General features: G+C 67.7%; 2 protein-coding genes across 6 annotated transcripts; one reads left to right on the top strand and one right to left on the bottom strand.

Moving 5' to 3' along the window:
* Window positions 1-38: 38 nt before the first annotated feature.
* Window positions 39-8,285, top strand: AKT1S1 (AKT1 substrate 1). 5 transcript variants are annotated; one of them, XM_050928029.1, is made up of 6 exons: window positions 1,470-1,693; window positions 1,779-2,238; window positions 3,188-3,265; window positions 4,024-4,172; window positions 5,821-5,881; window positions 8,251-8,285. In XM_050928029.1, exons 1-6 carry the CDS (start codon window positions 1,640-1,642, stop codon window positions 8,268-8,270), a joined length of 822 nt encoding a protein of 273 aa, XP_050783986.1. In that variant the 5' UTR covers window positions 1,470-1,639; the 3' UTR covers window positions 8,271-8,285. The 5 variants fall into 5 exon arrangements, with proteins under 5 accessions (XP_050783984.1, XP_050783983.1, XP_050783986.1 ...); XM_050928026.1 differs by lacking the exons at window positions 4,024-4,172; window positions 5,821-5,881; window positions 8,251-8,285 and adding exons at window positions 262-362; window positions 4,343-5,273 and having other exon boundaries at window positions 1,622-1,693; XM_050928028.1 differs by lacking the exons at window positions 5,821-5,881; window positions 8,251-8,285 and adding an exon at window positions 4,343-4,577 and having other exon boundaries at window positions 1,476-1,693.
* LOC127036805 (tetraspanin-4-like) lies at window positions 5,414-15,359 on the bottom strand. The gene is made up of 8 exons (XM_050928034.1): window positions 15,228-15,359; window positions 14,004-14,082; window positions 12,272-12,463; window positions 11,533-11,607; window positions 11,330-11,431; window positions 11,123-11,251; window positions 6,415-6,498; window positions 5,414-5,862 (listed from the first exon to the last, which is right to left on the bottom strand). Exons 2-8 carry the CDS (start codon window positions 14,070-14,072, stop codon window positions 5,794-5,796), a joined length of 720 nt encoding a protein of 239 aa, XP_050783991.1. The 5' UTR covers window positions 14,073-14,082; window positions 15,228-15,359; the 3' UTR covers window positions 5,414-5,793.
* Window positions 15,360-15,659: the final 300 nt, after the last annotated feature.

Raw genomic sequence — 15,659 nt, forward strand, 5'->3', positions numbered from 1 at the left:
CTGTCCGTCCCCACGTGAGGGTGATACTATGTCCCTGAGTGGCGGGCGGCGACTTCCACCTTTGTACGGCCGCCATGTTTGCCTTGGTCTCCCCCGCGGTGCGGGGCGCGGGAAGGAGAGGATTAGAAGGGAAGGGAGGGAGGGGGCAGGTGGCTTCCGCCATGTTTGTGCGGGGCAACAAAGGCTCCGCCATGTTTGTGCAGGGCGCTGCGGGGGACGCCATGCTTGTGCGGGGCGGGGGCGGAGCCGCTCCAGGGGGTTATAAAGCGGGGTGAAAGGTCAGGAGTCAGGGGGTGACGCCGCCGTGGGCCGCGCAGTGACCCCGGGGGCTGGGACGGACACAGGGAGGCAGGAGGCGGCGGGGGCAGGTAACGGGGCCCTCGGGAACCCAGGCGTCCGGGCCCCCCCCCCGGCAAGGAGAGAACCCAGGCGTCCGGGCTCTGCCCCCCCCGATACCCTCCCACTGGCAAGGAGAGAACCCAGGAGTCCGGGCTCTGCCCCCCCCACTGGCAAGGAGAGAACCCAGGCGTCCGGGCTCTGCCCCCCCATACCCCCCCCACTGGCAAGGAGAGAACCCAGGCGTCCGGGCTGTGCCCCCCCATACCCCCCCCACTGGCAAGGAGAGAACCCAGGCGTCCGGGCTCTGCTCCCCCCCCCGATACCCCGCCACTGGCAAGGAGAGAACCCAGGCGTCCGGGCTCTGCCCCCCCCGATACCTCCCCCCCACTGGCAAGGAGAGAATCCAGGCGTCTGGGATCTGCCCCCCCCCCCGATACCTCCCCCCCACTGGCGAGGAGAGAACCCAGGCTTCCGGGCTCTGCGCCCCCCCCCCCCCCGGATGCCCTCCTACTGGCAAGGAGAGAACCCAGGTGTCCGGGCTCTGCCCTCCCCCAATATACCCCCACTGGCAGGGAGAGAACCCAGCCATCCGGGCTCTGGCCCCTCCTCCGATACCCCCCCCCCCGGGCAGGGAGAGAACCCAGGCGTCCGGGCTCTGCTCCTCCGATACCCCCCCACGGGCAGAGAGAGAACCCAGGCATCCGGACTCTGCCCCCCTCCCCCAATATCCCCTCACTGGCAGGGAGAGAACCCAGGCATCCGGACTCTGCTCCTTGCCTGATACCCCCCCTTGACAGGGAGAGAACCCAGTTGTCTGCCCCCCCCCCCGATACCTCCGCACGGGCAGGGAGAGAACCCAGGCGTCCGGGCTCTGGTATCCCCCCCCCAATATCCCCCCACTGGCAGGGAGAGAACCCAGGCATCCGGACTCTGCTCCTCCCCCAATACCCCCCCCCCATTGCCAGGGAGAGAACCCAGGTGTCCGCCCCCCCCAATACCCCCCTATGGGCAGGGAGAGAACCCAGGCATCCCGGCCCCCCCCATTACTTCCTCCCCCCACTGGCAGGGGGAGAACCCAGGCATCTGGACTCTGCTCCTCCCCCGATACCCCCCCCCCCATTGCCAGGGAGAGAACCCAGGTGTCCGCTCCCCCAATACCCCCGTATGGGCAGGGAGAGAACCCAGGCATCCGGGCTCTGCCCCCCCGTTACTCCCTCCCCCCACTGGCAGGGGGAGAACCCAGGTGTCTGGATTCAGCCCCACCCGTTACTCCCCCCTCACTGGCAGAGAGAGAATCCAGATGTCCGGGCTCTGCCCCCCTGACCATGCCCACCCGAGGCAGGAGGGAACCCAGGTATCCTGGCTCCCAACCCCCCCACTCCCCTCCCCGAGGGGGAGAGAACCCAGGCGTCCTGGCGCTCACCGCGTGTCTCCCCCAGGCCAGGATGACGGGCATGGCCGACAACCACCGGGAGAGCTGGGCGGGGCTGATCGCGGAGGCCGAGCGGTACCGGCGCCGGACGGGGAACGAGGTGGTTCTGATCACGGCTTTCCGGGCCCCACAGCCAGGCGGCTTCGCCTACGCCCATCACGGCTGCGGGGCCCTGGGCGACGCCGCCCGCCGCTACCTGGAGGACATCGCCGTCGTCCACAAGACCACAGCGTTTACCTACGCCGCCCGGCCCCCGCCCGCCCCCAGGCCCCCCTCCAGCCCCTACTCCCGCAGCTGCCCCCCCCAGGACCCGCCTGCCGGCCCCCACTGGACAGCGGGCGCCCAGGGAGCCCCGGCCGAGGCCGCGGGGGGGCAGGAGGAAGAGGAGGAGGAAGAGGAGAAAAACATGCCCGTGCCCAGGGAGGTGGAGGCACCCGGGAAGCAGCAGCCCCCCAGCGACACCACGGGTGAGTCCATTCCCCTGATTCGGGGGGGGGGGCGGATGTCTCTCTATCTGTGCCCCACATCTCGGTGCCAGGCGGAGGGATCTGCGCGCCCCAGCCCAGAGGGGGACGCGTCTCGGTGCCAGGCGGAGGGACCTGCGCCCCCCACCCCAGAGGGGGACGCGTCTCGGTGCCAGGCGGAGGGACCTGCGCGCCCCACCCCAGAGGGGGACGCGTCTCGGTGCCAGGCGGAGGGACCTGCGCGCCCCACCCCAGAGGGGGACGCGTCTCGGTGCCAGGCGGAGGGATCTGCGCGCCCCAGCCCAGAGGGGGACGCGTCTCGGTGCCAGGCGGAGGGATCTGCGCGCCCCACCCCAGAGGGGGACGCGTCTCGGTGCCAGGCGGAGGGACCTGCGCGCCCCACCCCGGAGGGGGACGCGTCTCGGTGCCAGGCGGAGGGACCTGCACGCCCCACCCCGGAGGGGGACGCGTCTCGGTGCCAGGCGGAGGGACCTGCGCGCCCCACCCCGGAGGGGGACGCGTCTCGGTGCCAGGCGGAGGGACCTGCGCGCCCCACCCCGGAGGGGGACGCGTCTCGGTGCCAGGCGGAGGGACCTGCGCGCCCCACCCCAGAGGGGGACGCGTCTCGGTGCCAGGCAGAGGGACTTGCGCGCCGCAGCCCAGAGGGAGATGCGTCTCGGTGCCAGACAAGGGGTCCCTGTATACCAGCACTGGGCAAGATATCCCTGTATAGCCAGCCCCCCGCTCCACCCCAGAGGGGCCGCATCTCAGCACCGGGCAAGGTGACCTGTACACCCAGCCCCTGCACCCCACCCCAGGGAGGGCCACTTCCTCCGCCAGGCATAGGGTCCCCGTGTACCCAGCCCCAATAAGTGGTCTCCGGATACCCAGCCCCAGCGCCCCACCTCAGAGGTGGCCGCATCTCCTCACAGGCCCTTCTGCGGCTCCCCAGGTCTCTTTGTGATGGACGAGGACTCCCCCAGCCAGGACTACGAGCCCTTCTTCGATTCGGACCCGGAGAGCACTGACGGTAGGTTTGAGGGGGGTGTCATGGAGTCACTAGGCCGATGTCCGTAGGAAGCCAGGCAGGACTCGGGGGGGCCCCCTCTCTGTGAGCAGACTGGCCCCAGGCAAGAAGCTTATGCGGCTTCCACCTTCCTGGGGGGGCATTCAGCATCCCCCTCCCCCCGTGCGCTTCCCGCAGCGAATGCGCCTGGGGGGGCCTGGGGGAGCCAGAGGGTCCTGCCCCCCAACTCCGCAGTCAGACGTGACTCTCAGCCGGCCGGTAACATGGAAGGTTTATTAACCGACAGGGTCACAGCGTAGGGCAGAGCTCGTTAGCACAGAAATCAGGGACTGTCAGCCAAGTCCAGCTCAGGAGTCCTGGGCCAGACGCCGACCCTCCCCAGGCCCCCACCTCCCTGGCAACTCCTGCCTGGCCTTTGTCTCACTTCCTGGGCACAGAGTCACCTGGCCGCATCCCCCTCCTGGCTCTCAGGTCACACAGCTGCACCCAGCTGGGCAGCCTCACCTGCCCCCAGGGCCTCAGCGAAAGTCACACCCCCAGTTCCCATCACCTAGCATTGGTGCAGCACCCAGGGAAACTGAGGCACACACAGGCCAGTGAAACTCACTGACTAAAACCCCAGCCCCATCTCACCCCGTTGCACTGGGAGTCTGGCCAGATGACGGTGGATGGGGGAGGGAGCCTGCCAGCGAGGGTGGGGGCAGGAGGAGGGAGCAGTTGTGCTGTCCGGGGTCCCCCTCTTAACTTTCTTCCCTCTCCAGACGGCAGCCTGAGCGAGGAGGCGCCCCCCCAGCCCCCGCCTGCCCCCCTCAACCACCAGTACGCCAAGTCGCTGCCCGTCTCTGTGCCCGTCTGGGCCTTCCAGCAGGCGGGGCCCGAGCCGCGCTCGTCCGACGAGGAGAATGCCAAGGTGGGGGGCCCGGTACAGGGACAGGGGGGCACTGGCCCTGGCTGGAGGCTTTGAAGAGGGGGTGGGGGTTGGGGAGGAGAATCCAGCCCAGGGGGAGATGCGGGGGGGGAGTGTTGGGGTCCCCGGCTGGTGCCCCTGGGTGCTAACCCCTCCCCCTCCCCACCCCCCAGCACTCGTCCCCGGACCTGGAGAAGATTGCGGCCAGCATGCGGGCGCTGGCCCTGCGCGGCTCCGATGGCACCGAGATGTTCGGGGACCTGCCCCGCCCCCGCCTCAACACCGGGGACCTCCAGAAACTGCAGCGAAAGTATTGACAACCCCCCCCGGCCGGGGGAGGGGCCCCGCCAGTCTGGGGCCCCCCACCAGCGCCCCCTCCCTTGGACACTACACCCCCAATGGCAGAGCATTGGGAATCCCCACCACCCCCAAACGGGCCTGCGGTGACAGAGGCTCTGTGGGGCCCCGTGAGCCGGTGGAACTACCCGCCACTGCATCTAAGCTGCTCATGCTACAGGATCCCGAGGGTTGCTGGAAGATGAGGGGGAACCCTGTGTCCCTCCTGCACTCCATCCCCCCCACAGCAGCAGATGTCGGGGAGCCCCTCCGGTCCCCCCAGCACTATAGCTAATGAGAGGGGAGCACCCTCCACACACTACAGGGGACGCTGCCCCCCTCTCCCCCAAGTGTCTTAATAGATTTTTTTTGTAAGGCCCTGTTTGCACATGAGCTGTCCCCCCTGGAAAGGGGAGGGGCAGCTTCCCCAAACCCCCCCATGGGGAGGGGCTCTGCTGTCAGCCTCCAGCAGAGAATTATACACCCCCCCTGAACTGACACCCGAATTTTGGGTGGGGGGGACTGCCCCCTCCTTTGAGAGGACAGGCAGGGGCTGGCTTTCAGGTGGGGTGGGGGCTCCCCCAGCCTCAGTACCTGACCCCAGTGGGTCCCTGGCCCGGACCCCCCACTCCCTCTTTTGTACCAGATGCTCAGGGGCCCTGGCTCGCCCCTTTATTTTTGTCCAAAGATGATTGGTGGGTCAGGGCGCGGGGAGCCCCGCCCCTCCATCCCTTGTTGGCCAATAAAGAGATGCTGACTTTTACCAGCTTCAGCTGTTGGTGCCTCTGATTGTGAGGGGGGGGGTGTCTCAACCTCCCATGGTGAGTGAGCTCCCAGAAAACACACTCCACCCCCCCACCCCTCCAAAAAAAGGCAGAGCTGGAGCCAGACACAACTATTTATTGTGCTGGGTGTGGGGCAGGATAGCAGAAAGGGGGGTGAGGGGGGTATGGCTAGCAGGACAGGGGGGCTGAGGAGAGGAGAGGCTGCATTAACAAGTGGCCATGGGGGACCCAAACAGGCAGGGGGGGGCAGGGGGCTCTCCGTGCCCCACCTGAGCCAGTGGAACTACCCGCCACTGCATCTAAGCTGCAGGGGGGTATTAGTGGGCTGGGGAGAATGGGCTCAGGCTGGGCTGGAATTGAAGCCTCCCCCCGCTGTAGGATGTGACTCCCCCCAAGCTATGTAAGGGGGGTGCACCCCTTGCTCTGTGGGTGGTGGGTGGCCAGGCTGAGGGGGAAATGGCTGTAAGAGGAACTGGGGGGCGGTAGACTCCAGGCGCCCCCTGTCAGTGGTAATATTTCTCCACTTTCAGCACTTGGCAGTACATCAGCATGGAGGAGACGAGGCCCAGGACCTGGAGGAGAAAGAGGAGGGTGAGGTTGGGAGGGGGGCAGGCTGGGCTCTTGGGGGGCAGCGAAGGGACCTGGGCGATTCATCAGGGGGCCTGCGTCCCTGTCTGTCCTGGCTACCAGCCAGCACTAGCCCTAACCTCTGGGAACCTCTCTCATTCGCTGAGCCCCCTGTCCTCCGGGCATCACAATATCCCCTGGCAGGGAGTTCCACAGGTTAACGGGGCATTGGGTGAAGCGGGACTGCCTGAGGGGTCTTAAATCTGCTGCCCATTAACGGCATCGGGTGACCCCTGGTTTGTGGGTCAGGTGATGGGTGAATAATGCTCCCCACTCCCCCCCCCCCGGTGCACGCACCCACCCACCCACCCCCCCCAGCTAGCTCTGCCCAGGGCATTTTGCCTTCCCTCACCTAGAAGCTGGGCTGGCCCCCAACACACCTTCGGTCCCTTTTCCAATTCTGAGAGCTTTGTGGATCTCCCTGGGGGGTCCCTCCAGGTCCCTTGTCCCAGATTAGACCCCCTGGCTGTCTCCCCCCAGCCTGCCCACCCCCTCACCTGGATGACAGCAATGCAGGCAGCGAAAATGCCCATGGCCCAGACGTTCTCGCCGACCCAGGATTTCACCTTCTCATAGCAGGGCTGGGGAATGGGAGAATCACAGAAACGGGGGGGTCACCAAGCCAGGCCCCCGCCTGACCCGGCCCGGGATCCCGCTGGCAGCTCCGCTCACCCCGCAGATCACCCTCTCCCTGCGGCCCGGCCCTCTACCCCAGCATGTCCCCCCCCCCCCCCCCCGGCCTGACCTGCAGCACGGTGCCCCAGACTGGCCCCCCAGTAATGCTGCTGCCAGCCCCCATTCAACATGGGATCGGGTGTCACCTCAGCTCATCCTGCCCCACGGGCAGCGCCGGGCACTGGGATCCCCACCTGCTGGTTCTCTGCACTGCCCAGGGCGCTGGATTTCTGAGCCGAACTCGCCTTCCCGCCATGGCGTTGTTCATAAAACGCTCGGCCAGGGCTCCAGGGAGTCGCTGGTTCAGAAGGATCCGGCCCCACATTGCTACGAGCCAGGCCTGGGGGATGGTGGCAAAAGCCTCCCTGACAGCGAGATCCCGCGTGTCTCCGGTGGCACCCGCCCACCGGGCTGGAGATCAGGGTGGGCCGGTGCCGGCTGGTCGTCACAATCCGCACTGGCTGGTATGGGAGAGCCGGAGAGCAGGTCCGACCGCCCCTTCTTCGGGCCTTACCTGGCCGTACAGACCACCCCCTCCATGAGCCATAGGGACCACCCCTTCCTCGGGTGTTACCCAGCTGTACAGACCGCCCCCTCCATGGGCCATAGGGACCACCCCTTCTTTGGGTGTTACCAGGCGATACGGACCGCTCCTTCCTCGGGCATTACCTGGCCGTATGGCCCGCCCCCTACTCAGGCCTTACTTGGACATATAGACCACCCCCTCCATGGGCCGTACCAAGCACCCCCCCAGGCCTTACCCAGCCATATGGACCGGGCCCTCCTCGGGCCTTATCTGCCCATACGGACCGGCCCCTCCCTGGGACTTACCCACCTGTACCACCCACCCCCTCTTCGGGCCTTACCCGGCTGTACAGACCACCCCGTCCATGGGTCGTAGGGCCCTTACCCAGCCGTATAGACCACTCCCTCCTCAGGCCTTATCCAGCCATATGGACCGCACCCTCCTCAGGCCTTATCCATCCATACTGACTGGCCCCTCCCTGAGACTTACCCACCCATACCGCCCACCCCCTTCCCGGGCCTTACTGAGCCAGAGGGACCGCCCCCTCCTTGCCCCTTACCTGGCTGTGGGGACCAGCTGCCCACTCCCTCCCAGGGTTACCTGGCTGTACCGAGCGCCCCCTCCTCAGACCTTATCTGCCTGTATGGACCAGCCCCTTCCTGGACCTTACCCAACCATACGGACCGCCTCCTCCTCGGGCCTTATCCACCTGTATGGACCAGCCCCTTCCTGGACCTTACCCAACCATACGGACCGCCTCCTCCTCGGGCCTTATCCACCTGTATGGACCAGCCCCTTCCTGGACCTTACCCAACCATACGGACCGCCTCCTCCTCGGGCCTTATCCACCTGTATGGACCAGCCCCTTCCTGGACCTTACCCAACCATATGGACCGCCTCCTCCTCGGGCCTTATCCACCTGTATGGACCAGCCCCTTCCTGGATCTTACCCAACCGTATGGACCGCCCCCTCCTTGGGCCTTATCCACCCGTATGGACCAGCCCCTCCCTGGGCCTTACCTGCCTGTACTGCCCGCCCCCTCCTCGGGCCTTACCCGGCTGGACTGATGGGCACCCCCTCCCCATCCCAGGCATTACCTGGCCATAATGACCAACTGCCCCCTTCCCCCAGGTGTTACCCAGATGGACTGACCAGACGTCTCCTCCCCTCTGGGCACTACCTGGCCACAGTGACCAGCTGCCCCCTTATCCCCTGGGGCTTTAGCGGCTGGATTCAGAAAAGCAGCCTGACTCCTTCTGGGAACTGCTGGGCAGGACCCCCTGGGGGAGTAACCCGAGGGGGCAGGAGGCCGGGGGAAGAGTCCTTAGTGAGGTTGCAGGAACTTGTGCCCACGGCAGGCTCCTGGCCGGGCTTTCGGTGAAAGCCGCGCTGGTGCTGGACGCAGAGCAGCAGCTCACAGGAAGGGGAAGGTTGGACAAAGGCCTGCGGGAGCGACACCAGGAGGCCCAATCCCACCCGGAGCTGCAGCCGGCCGGGGATGTTACAAGTAACCAGAAGGGTTTCGTCAGGTACATTAGCACCAAGAAGAGGGTCAGGGAAAGTGGGGGCCTCGCGCTGAATGGGGGAGGCCACCCAGTGCCAGAGGATGTGGGAAAAGCTCACGTCCTCGATGCTTTTTTTGCCTCTGTCTTCACGAACAAGGGCAGCCCCCAGACGGCTGCGCTGGGCGGCACGGCCTGGGGAGGAGGTGACCAGCCCCCGGGGAGAAAGACGGGGTTCGGGGCTATTTAGAAAAGCCGGACGATCCCAAGTCCCTGGGGCCGGGTGCTAAAGGAGTCGGCGGATGTGATTGCAGAGCCATTGGCCAGTATCTTGGAAAGCTGATCGGGGAGGTCTCGGGTGAAAAGGCTCATGTAGGTCCATCTTTTAAAAGGGGAAGCAGGAGGATCCGGGGAACTACAGGCCAGTCAGCCTCACCTCAGGCCCTGGCAAAATCATGGAGCAGGTCCTCAAGGAACCAATCCTGAAGCACTAGGAGGAGAGGAAAGTGATCGGGAACAGTCAGCGTGGATTCACCCAGGGCAAGTCACGCCTGACCAACCTGATTGAGGAGCTGACTGGCTCTGTGGACGAGGGGAAAGCAGCGGACGGGTTATTCCTTGACTTTAGCAAAGCTTTTGATCGTCTCCCACCGTAACCTGCCAGCAAGTTACAGACGTATGGGCTGCATGAATGGCCTACGAGCTGGCTAGATCGTTGGGCTCAACGGGAAACGATCAACGGCTCCGTGTCTAGCTGGCAGCCGGGATCAGGCAGAGCCCCAAGGGTCGGTCCTGGGGCTGGTTTTGTTCGATATCTCGGTGTGGATGGTGTAGGCTGCACCCTCGGGAAGTTTGCAGGTGACGCTAAGCTGCGGGGAGAGGTAGATACGCTGGAGGGTGGGATAGGATCCAGAGGGACCTAGACAAATTAGAAGATTGGACCCAAAGAAACCTGATGAGGTTCAACAAGGACCAGTGCAGAGTCCTGCACTCAGGATGGACGAATCCCTGGCACGGCTACAGGCTGGGGACCGAGTGGCCAGGCAGTGGTTCTGCAGAAAAGGACCTGGGGTTACAGTGGACGAGAAGCTGGATATGAGTCAGCAGGTTGCCCTCGTTGCCAAGAAGGCTAATGGCATTTTGGGCTGTATAAGTCGGGGCATTGCCAGCAGATCGAGGGACGTGATCATTCCCCTCTAGTCCGCGTTGGTGAGGCCTCAGCTGGATACTGTGTCCAGTTTTGGGCCCCCCACTACAAGGAGGATGTGGACAAATTGGAGAGTCCAGCGGAGGGCAATGAAAATGATCAGGGGGCTGGAGCACGTGACTGAGGAGAGGCTGAGGGAACTGGGCCTGTTTAGTCTGCAGAAGAGAAGAGTGAGGGGGGATTTGATGGCCGCTTTCAACCCCTGAAAGGGGGTTCCAAAGAGGCTGGAGCTCGGCTGTTCTCAGTGGTAGCAGATGACAGAACAAGGAGCAATGGTCTCAGGCTGCAGTGGGCGAGGTCCAGGCTGGATATTAGGAAACACTATGTCACTAGGAGGGTGGTGACGCACTGGAATGGGTTACGTGGGGAGGTGGGGGAATCTCCATCCTTAGAGGTGTTTAAGGCCTGGCCTGACAAAGCCCCCAGCTGGGAGGATTTAGTTGGGGTTGATCCTGCTTTGAGCAGGGTGGGGACTAGATACCTCCTGAGGTCCCTTCGTAGACTCATAGAAGATCAGGGTTGGAAGGGACCTCAGCAGGTCATCTAGTCCAACCCCCTGCTCAAAGCAGGACCAATCCCCAGACAGATTTTTGCCCCAGATCCCTAAATGGCCCCTCAAGGATTGAACTCTCACCCCTGGGGTTAGCAGGCCAGTGCTCAAACCACTCAGCTGTCCCTCCCCCTTCCAACCCTGAGATTGACCGGCCGGCCCCACCTGCCCAGACGTTACTCAGCCGTACAGACCAGGTGCTCCCTCCCCACAAGGGGTTACCTGGCCATACCCACCGGGGCATTATCCAGCCATAGTGACCAGCTGCCCCTCCCCCGGGTGTTATCTGGCCACAGAGACCAGCCACCCCTCCCCCCTGGGTGTTACCCAGCCATAGCTACCAGCTGCACCCTCTCCCCAGGCGTCATCCAGCTACAGTGACCAGCTACAGTGACCAGCCCCCCCTGCCCCCCAGGCGTTACCCAGCCATAGCGACTGGCTGCACCCTCCCCCAGGCATTATATGGCCACAGAGACCAGCCACCCCTCCCCCCTGGGTGTTACCCAGCCATAGTGACCAGCTGCCCCTCTCCCAGGTATTACATGGCCACAGTGACCAGCCACCCCTCCCCCTGGGCATTACCCAGCCATAGCAACTGGCTGCACCCTCCCCCCGGGCATTATCCAGCCACAGTGACCAGCCACCCCACCCACTGTGCCCCAGCCATGCTGAGCCATGGGAGACGGGATGGGGTGTGTGTGGGTGGGTTCGGGGGGGCTGTTAAGGGCAGGGAGGGGCACTCACCTCCTTCCACCAGGCGGCGTCGAGGCCGGAGCAGGCAGCACCGTGCTCCAGGCAGCAGGACTCGGGCACCCCCGTCCCGTTTCGCACCTCGAACCAGTCGGTGTAATTCTGCACCCCGCAGCACCGGAACTGGGGGGGGGGAGGGGAGTGTCAGACACCGAGGGGGGGGAACCGGCAGGGCGCAGGGCTGGGAGTGGGGGGGCTCACCTCGGTCTGCACCGTGTCCCAGGCCTGGGTCAGCGCCGGCTCCCCGGGGGCCCCGTATCGCCGCAGCCCCGATTTCAGGTCCTCCTGAGCGTATCTGTCAAACTGAGACCCAGAGCACGTGGGCCGGGGGGCACGGGGTGGGGTATGGGGGCATTAAACAAGGGGAGGGGCATGGGGTGGGGAGATGTGGGGCACCCCCTTACCTGCCCCCGGCAGGCGTAGAAGGCCAGGCCCCCGCTCAGCTCCAGCAGGACGATGGTGAGGAGAACCACGAAAAACTGGGGGAGGGGGAGACGGATCAGAGCCCCCCAGGACAGCCAGGGGAATCCTCCTCCCCGCTTGGCAATGGGGGGTCCCAAACTGCCCCCTGTCCAAACCGCCCCTCCCCTCCCCTTGGGCCGCTGCCCTGCAGGCAGCTCCCCCTCGTACCCCCCAAGCCACCCCCACCACATACCCCCAGGCTGTCCTGACCCCCAGCCTGCCCTCTCCCCTCCCATGCTTCCCTCTCTGAATCCCCCCAGCCTGCCCCCCCACCCGTAACCCACACCTCCCTCTTTGTATCTCCCCCTCATCCCCCCCACCTGCCCCCCCGTAACCCACACCTCCCTCTCTGTATCTGCCCCCATCCCCCCCGCCCGCCCCCCCACCTGTAACCCACACCTCCCTCTCTGTATCTGCCCCCCATCTCCCCACCTGTAACCCACACTTCCCTCTCTGTATCTGCCCCCCATCTCCCCCACCTGCCCCCCCACCTGTAACCCACACCTCCCTCTCTGTATCTGCCCCCCATCTCCCCCACCTGCCCCCCCACTTGTAACCCAAACCTCCCTCTCTGTATCCGCCCCCCATGCCCCCCGCCTGCCCCCCTACCCGTAACCCACACCTCCCTCTCTGTATCTGCCCCCCATCCCACCCCGCCCCGCCCGACCCCCCCAGCCCTACCGTCAGCAGGAGGCAGCGCTGCTCAGTGGCAGCCCCCAGGCAGCCCAGGAAGCCCACGGCCATCACCACGGCGCCGGCGGCCATCACCAGCCCGGCGACCCCCAGGGACGGGAGCGAGAGCGACAGCGCCGAGAACCGGCCCTGCGAGAGAGCGAGCCAGAGCCCCACGCCCAGCGCCCCACAGCCGCCCAGCTGGGGGGGGGGGGCGGGGTCAGGGGACCCAGCCAGAGCCCCACGCCCAGCGCCCCACAGCCGCCCAGCTGGGGGGGGGGCGGGGTCAGGGGACCCAGCCAGAGCCCCACGCCCAGCGCCCCACAGCTCCACGCCCAGCGCCCCACAGCCACCCAGCTGGGGGGGGCGCGGGGTCAGGGGACCCAGCCAGAGCCCCACGCCCAGCGCCCCACAGCTCCACGCCCAGCGCCCCACAGCCACCCAGCTGGGGGGGGGCGCGGGGTCAGGGGACCCAGCCAGAGCCCCACGCCCAGCGCCCCACAGCCGCCCAGCTGGGGGGGGCAGGGTCAGGGGACCCAGCCAGAGCCCCACGCCCAGCGCCCCACAGCCGCCCAGCTGGGGGGGGCGGGGTCAGGGGACCCAGCCAGAGCCCCACGCCCAGCGCCCCACAGCTCCACGCCCAGCGCCCCACAGCCACCCAGCTGGGGGGGGCGCGGGGTCAGGGGACCCAGCCAGAGCCCCACGCCCAGCGCCCCACAGCTCCATGCCCAGCGCCCCACAGCCACCCAGCTGGGGGGAGGCGTGGGGTCAGGGGACCCAGCCAGAGCCCCACGCCCAGCGCCCCACAGCCCCACGCCCAGCGCCCCACAGCCGCCCAGCTGGGGGGGGGGCGGGGTCAGGGGACCCAGCCAGAGCCCCACGCCCAGCGCCCCACAGCCACCCAGCTGGGGGGGGGCGCGGGGTCAGGGGACCCAGCCAGAGCCCCACGCCCAGCGCCCCACAGCCGCCCAGCTGGGGGGGGGGCGGGGTCAGGGGACCCAGCCAGAGCCCCACGCCCAGCGCCCCACAGCCGCCCAGCTGGGGGGGGGGCGGGGTCAGGGGACCCAGCCAGAGCCCCACGCCCAGCGCCCCACAGCCGCCCAGCTGGGGGGGGCGGGGTCAGGGGACCCAGCCAGAGCCCCACGCCCAGCGCCCCACAGCCCCACGCCCAGCGCCCCACAGCCACCCAGCTGGGGGGGGCGCGGGGTCAGGGGACCCAGCCAGAGCCCCACGCCCAGCGCCCCACAGCTCCACGCCCAGCGCCCCACAGCCACCCAGCTGGGGGGGGGCGCGGGGTCAGGGGACCCAGCCAGAGCCCCACGCCCAGCGCCCCACAGCCGCCCAGCTGGGGGGGGGGGCAGGGTCAGGGGACCCAGCCAGAGCCCCACGCCCAGCACCCCACAGCCCCACGCCCAGCGCCCCACAGCCACCCAGCTGGGGGGGGCGCGGGGTCAGGGGACCCAGCCAGAGCCCCATGCCCAGCGCCCCACAGCCCCACGCCCAGCGCCCCACAGCCACCCAGCTGGGGGGAGGTCAGGGGACCCAGCCAGAGCCCCACGCCTCACAGCCCCACGCCCCACAGGCGACCAGCTGGGGGGACGGGGTCAGGGGACCCAGCCAGAGGCCCACTATCCAACGCCCCACAGCCACCCAGCTGGGGGGACGGGGTCAGGGGACCCAGCCACAGCCCCTCCCCCAGGCCCAGGGCACTGCTGCAGAGACGCTCACAGCAGAGACTCACCCAGAAGATCAGATTGAAGATGAAAAGCTCAACTTTGAGACAGAGGAGGCAGCGCTGGGTCGGGCCCATGGTGCAGGAGCTGCGGGGGAGGGGGGCCAGCAGAGTTGGGGGTCTGCATCTGCACCTCTGGGGGAGCTCCCCCCAGCTCTGCCGGTGCCCCTCACTCCCGACCCGCAGCCCCCCCGATCGCCCAGCCCTGGCCCCCAAACTCCGCCGTTGCCCCCCACTCCCGACCCACAGCCCCCCCCGACCGCCCAGCCCTGGCCCCCAAACTCCGCCGTTGCCCCCCACTCCCGACCCACAGCCCCCCCGATCGCCCAGCCCTGGCCCCCAAACTCTGCCGGTGCCCCTCACTCCCGACCCGCAGCCCCCCCGATCGCCCAGCCCTGGCCCCCAAACTCTGCCGGTGCCCCCCACTCCCGACCCGCAGCCCCCCCGATCGCCCAGCCCTGGCCCCCAAACTCTGCCGGTGCCCCCCACTCCCGACCCGCAGCCCCCCCGATCGCCCAGCCCTGGCCCCCAAACTCTGCCGGTGCCCCCCACTCCCGACCCGCAGCCCCCCCGATCGCCCAGCCCTGGCCCCCAAACTCTGCCGGTGCCCCTCACTCCCGACCCGCAGCCCCCCCGATCGCCCAGCCCTGGCCCCCAAACTCTGCCGGTGCCCCCCACTCCCGACCCGCAGCCCCTCCGATCGCCCAGCCCTGGCCCCCAAACTCTGCCGGTGCCCCCCACTCCCGACCCGCAGCCCCCCCGATCGCCCAGCCCTGGCCCCCAAACTCTGCCGGGGCCCCTCACTCCCGACCCGTAGCCCCCTGCCAGCCCAGCCCCGCCGGTGCCCCTCACTGACACCCCACTTTGCTCAGTTCCCCGTCGCCTGTCAGCTGGTCCCTGAACCGGAGGTGGGTGCAGTGACCCATCCTGGCTCCCCCCGTTTCCTGCCCCACCTCGCTGGGGATGGGGGGGGGCGGGGGGATCTTGTCTGTCCCAGGGGGCTGGAGCACGTGGGGGTTCTGGGTCCCCTCGTCCGTCCCCAGATCCACTGGGCCCAAGGGGGTTACGGGGGGGTTGCCCCGAATATCCTCGCTCCTCTGCCTCTCTGGGGGGGTAGGTGGAGATGTTGTGCCCCCCCGGCCCCCCGAGTTTCCCTGGAGTTTGGGGGCTGGAAAGTTCCGTCCTGTTAGCCCCCCCCATCGCATCCGCTGTCCCAGCTCCCGCCCCCCTCACCTGGGCCCCCTGGCGGCGGCGGGTTGGGGGGCGCTGCGGGATCCCCCTAAACTGCGGGCGCTGCTCGCTCGGGGGGGTGGGATGGAGGAGGGGAAATTCCAGACTCAGCGGGGGTGGGGGGAGTGAGAAAACGGGAGGGGAGGGAGTAGAAGGGGCGGGACTGGGGGAGGAAATGGGGGCGGGGCTGGGGGTCTCTGGGGGCGGGGTCTGCGGAAGCGTATGGGGGAGGGGCTGGGGGGTCTCTGGGGGCGGGGTCTGCGGAAGGGAATGGGGGCGGGGCTGGGGAAGGGAATTGGGGAGGGGCTCGGGGGGTCTCTGGGGGCGGGGGCTGGGGAAGAGGCTGGAGGGGGAGGGGCTGGGGGGTCTCTTGAGGCGGGGTCTGGGGGAGGGAATTGGGGAGGGGCTGGGCGGGTCTCTGGGGGCGGGGGCTGG

The sequence above is a fragment of the Gopherus flavomarginatus genome, chromosome 18, assembly GCF_025201925.1.
Source record: "Gopherus flavomarginatus isolate rGopFla2 chromosome 18, rGopFla2.mat.asm, whole genome shotgun sequence".
NCBI classification, from domain to species: domain Eukaryota; kingdom Metazoa; phylum Chordata; order Testudines; family Testudinidae; genus Gopherus; species Gopherus flavomarginatus.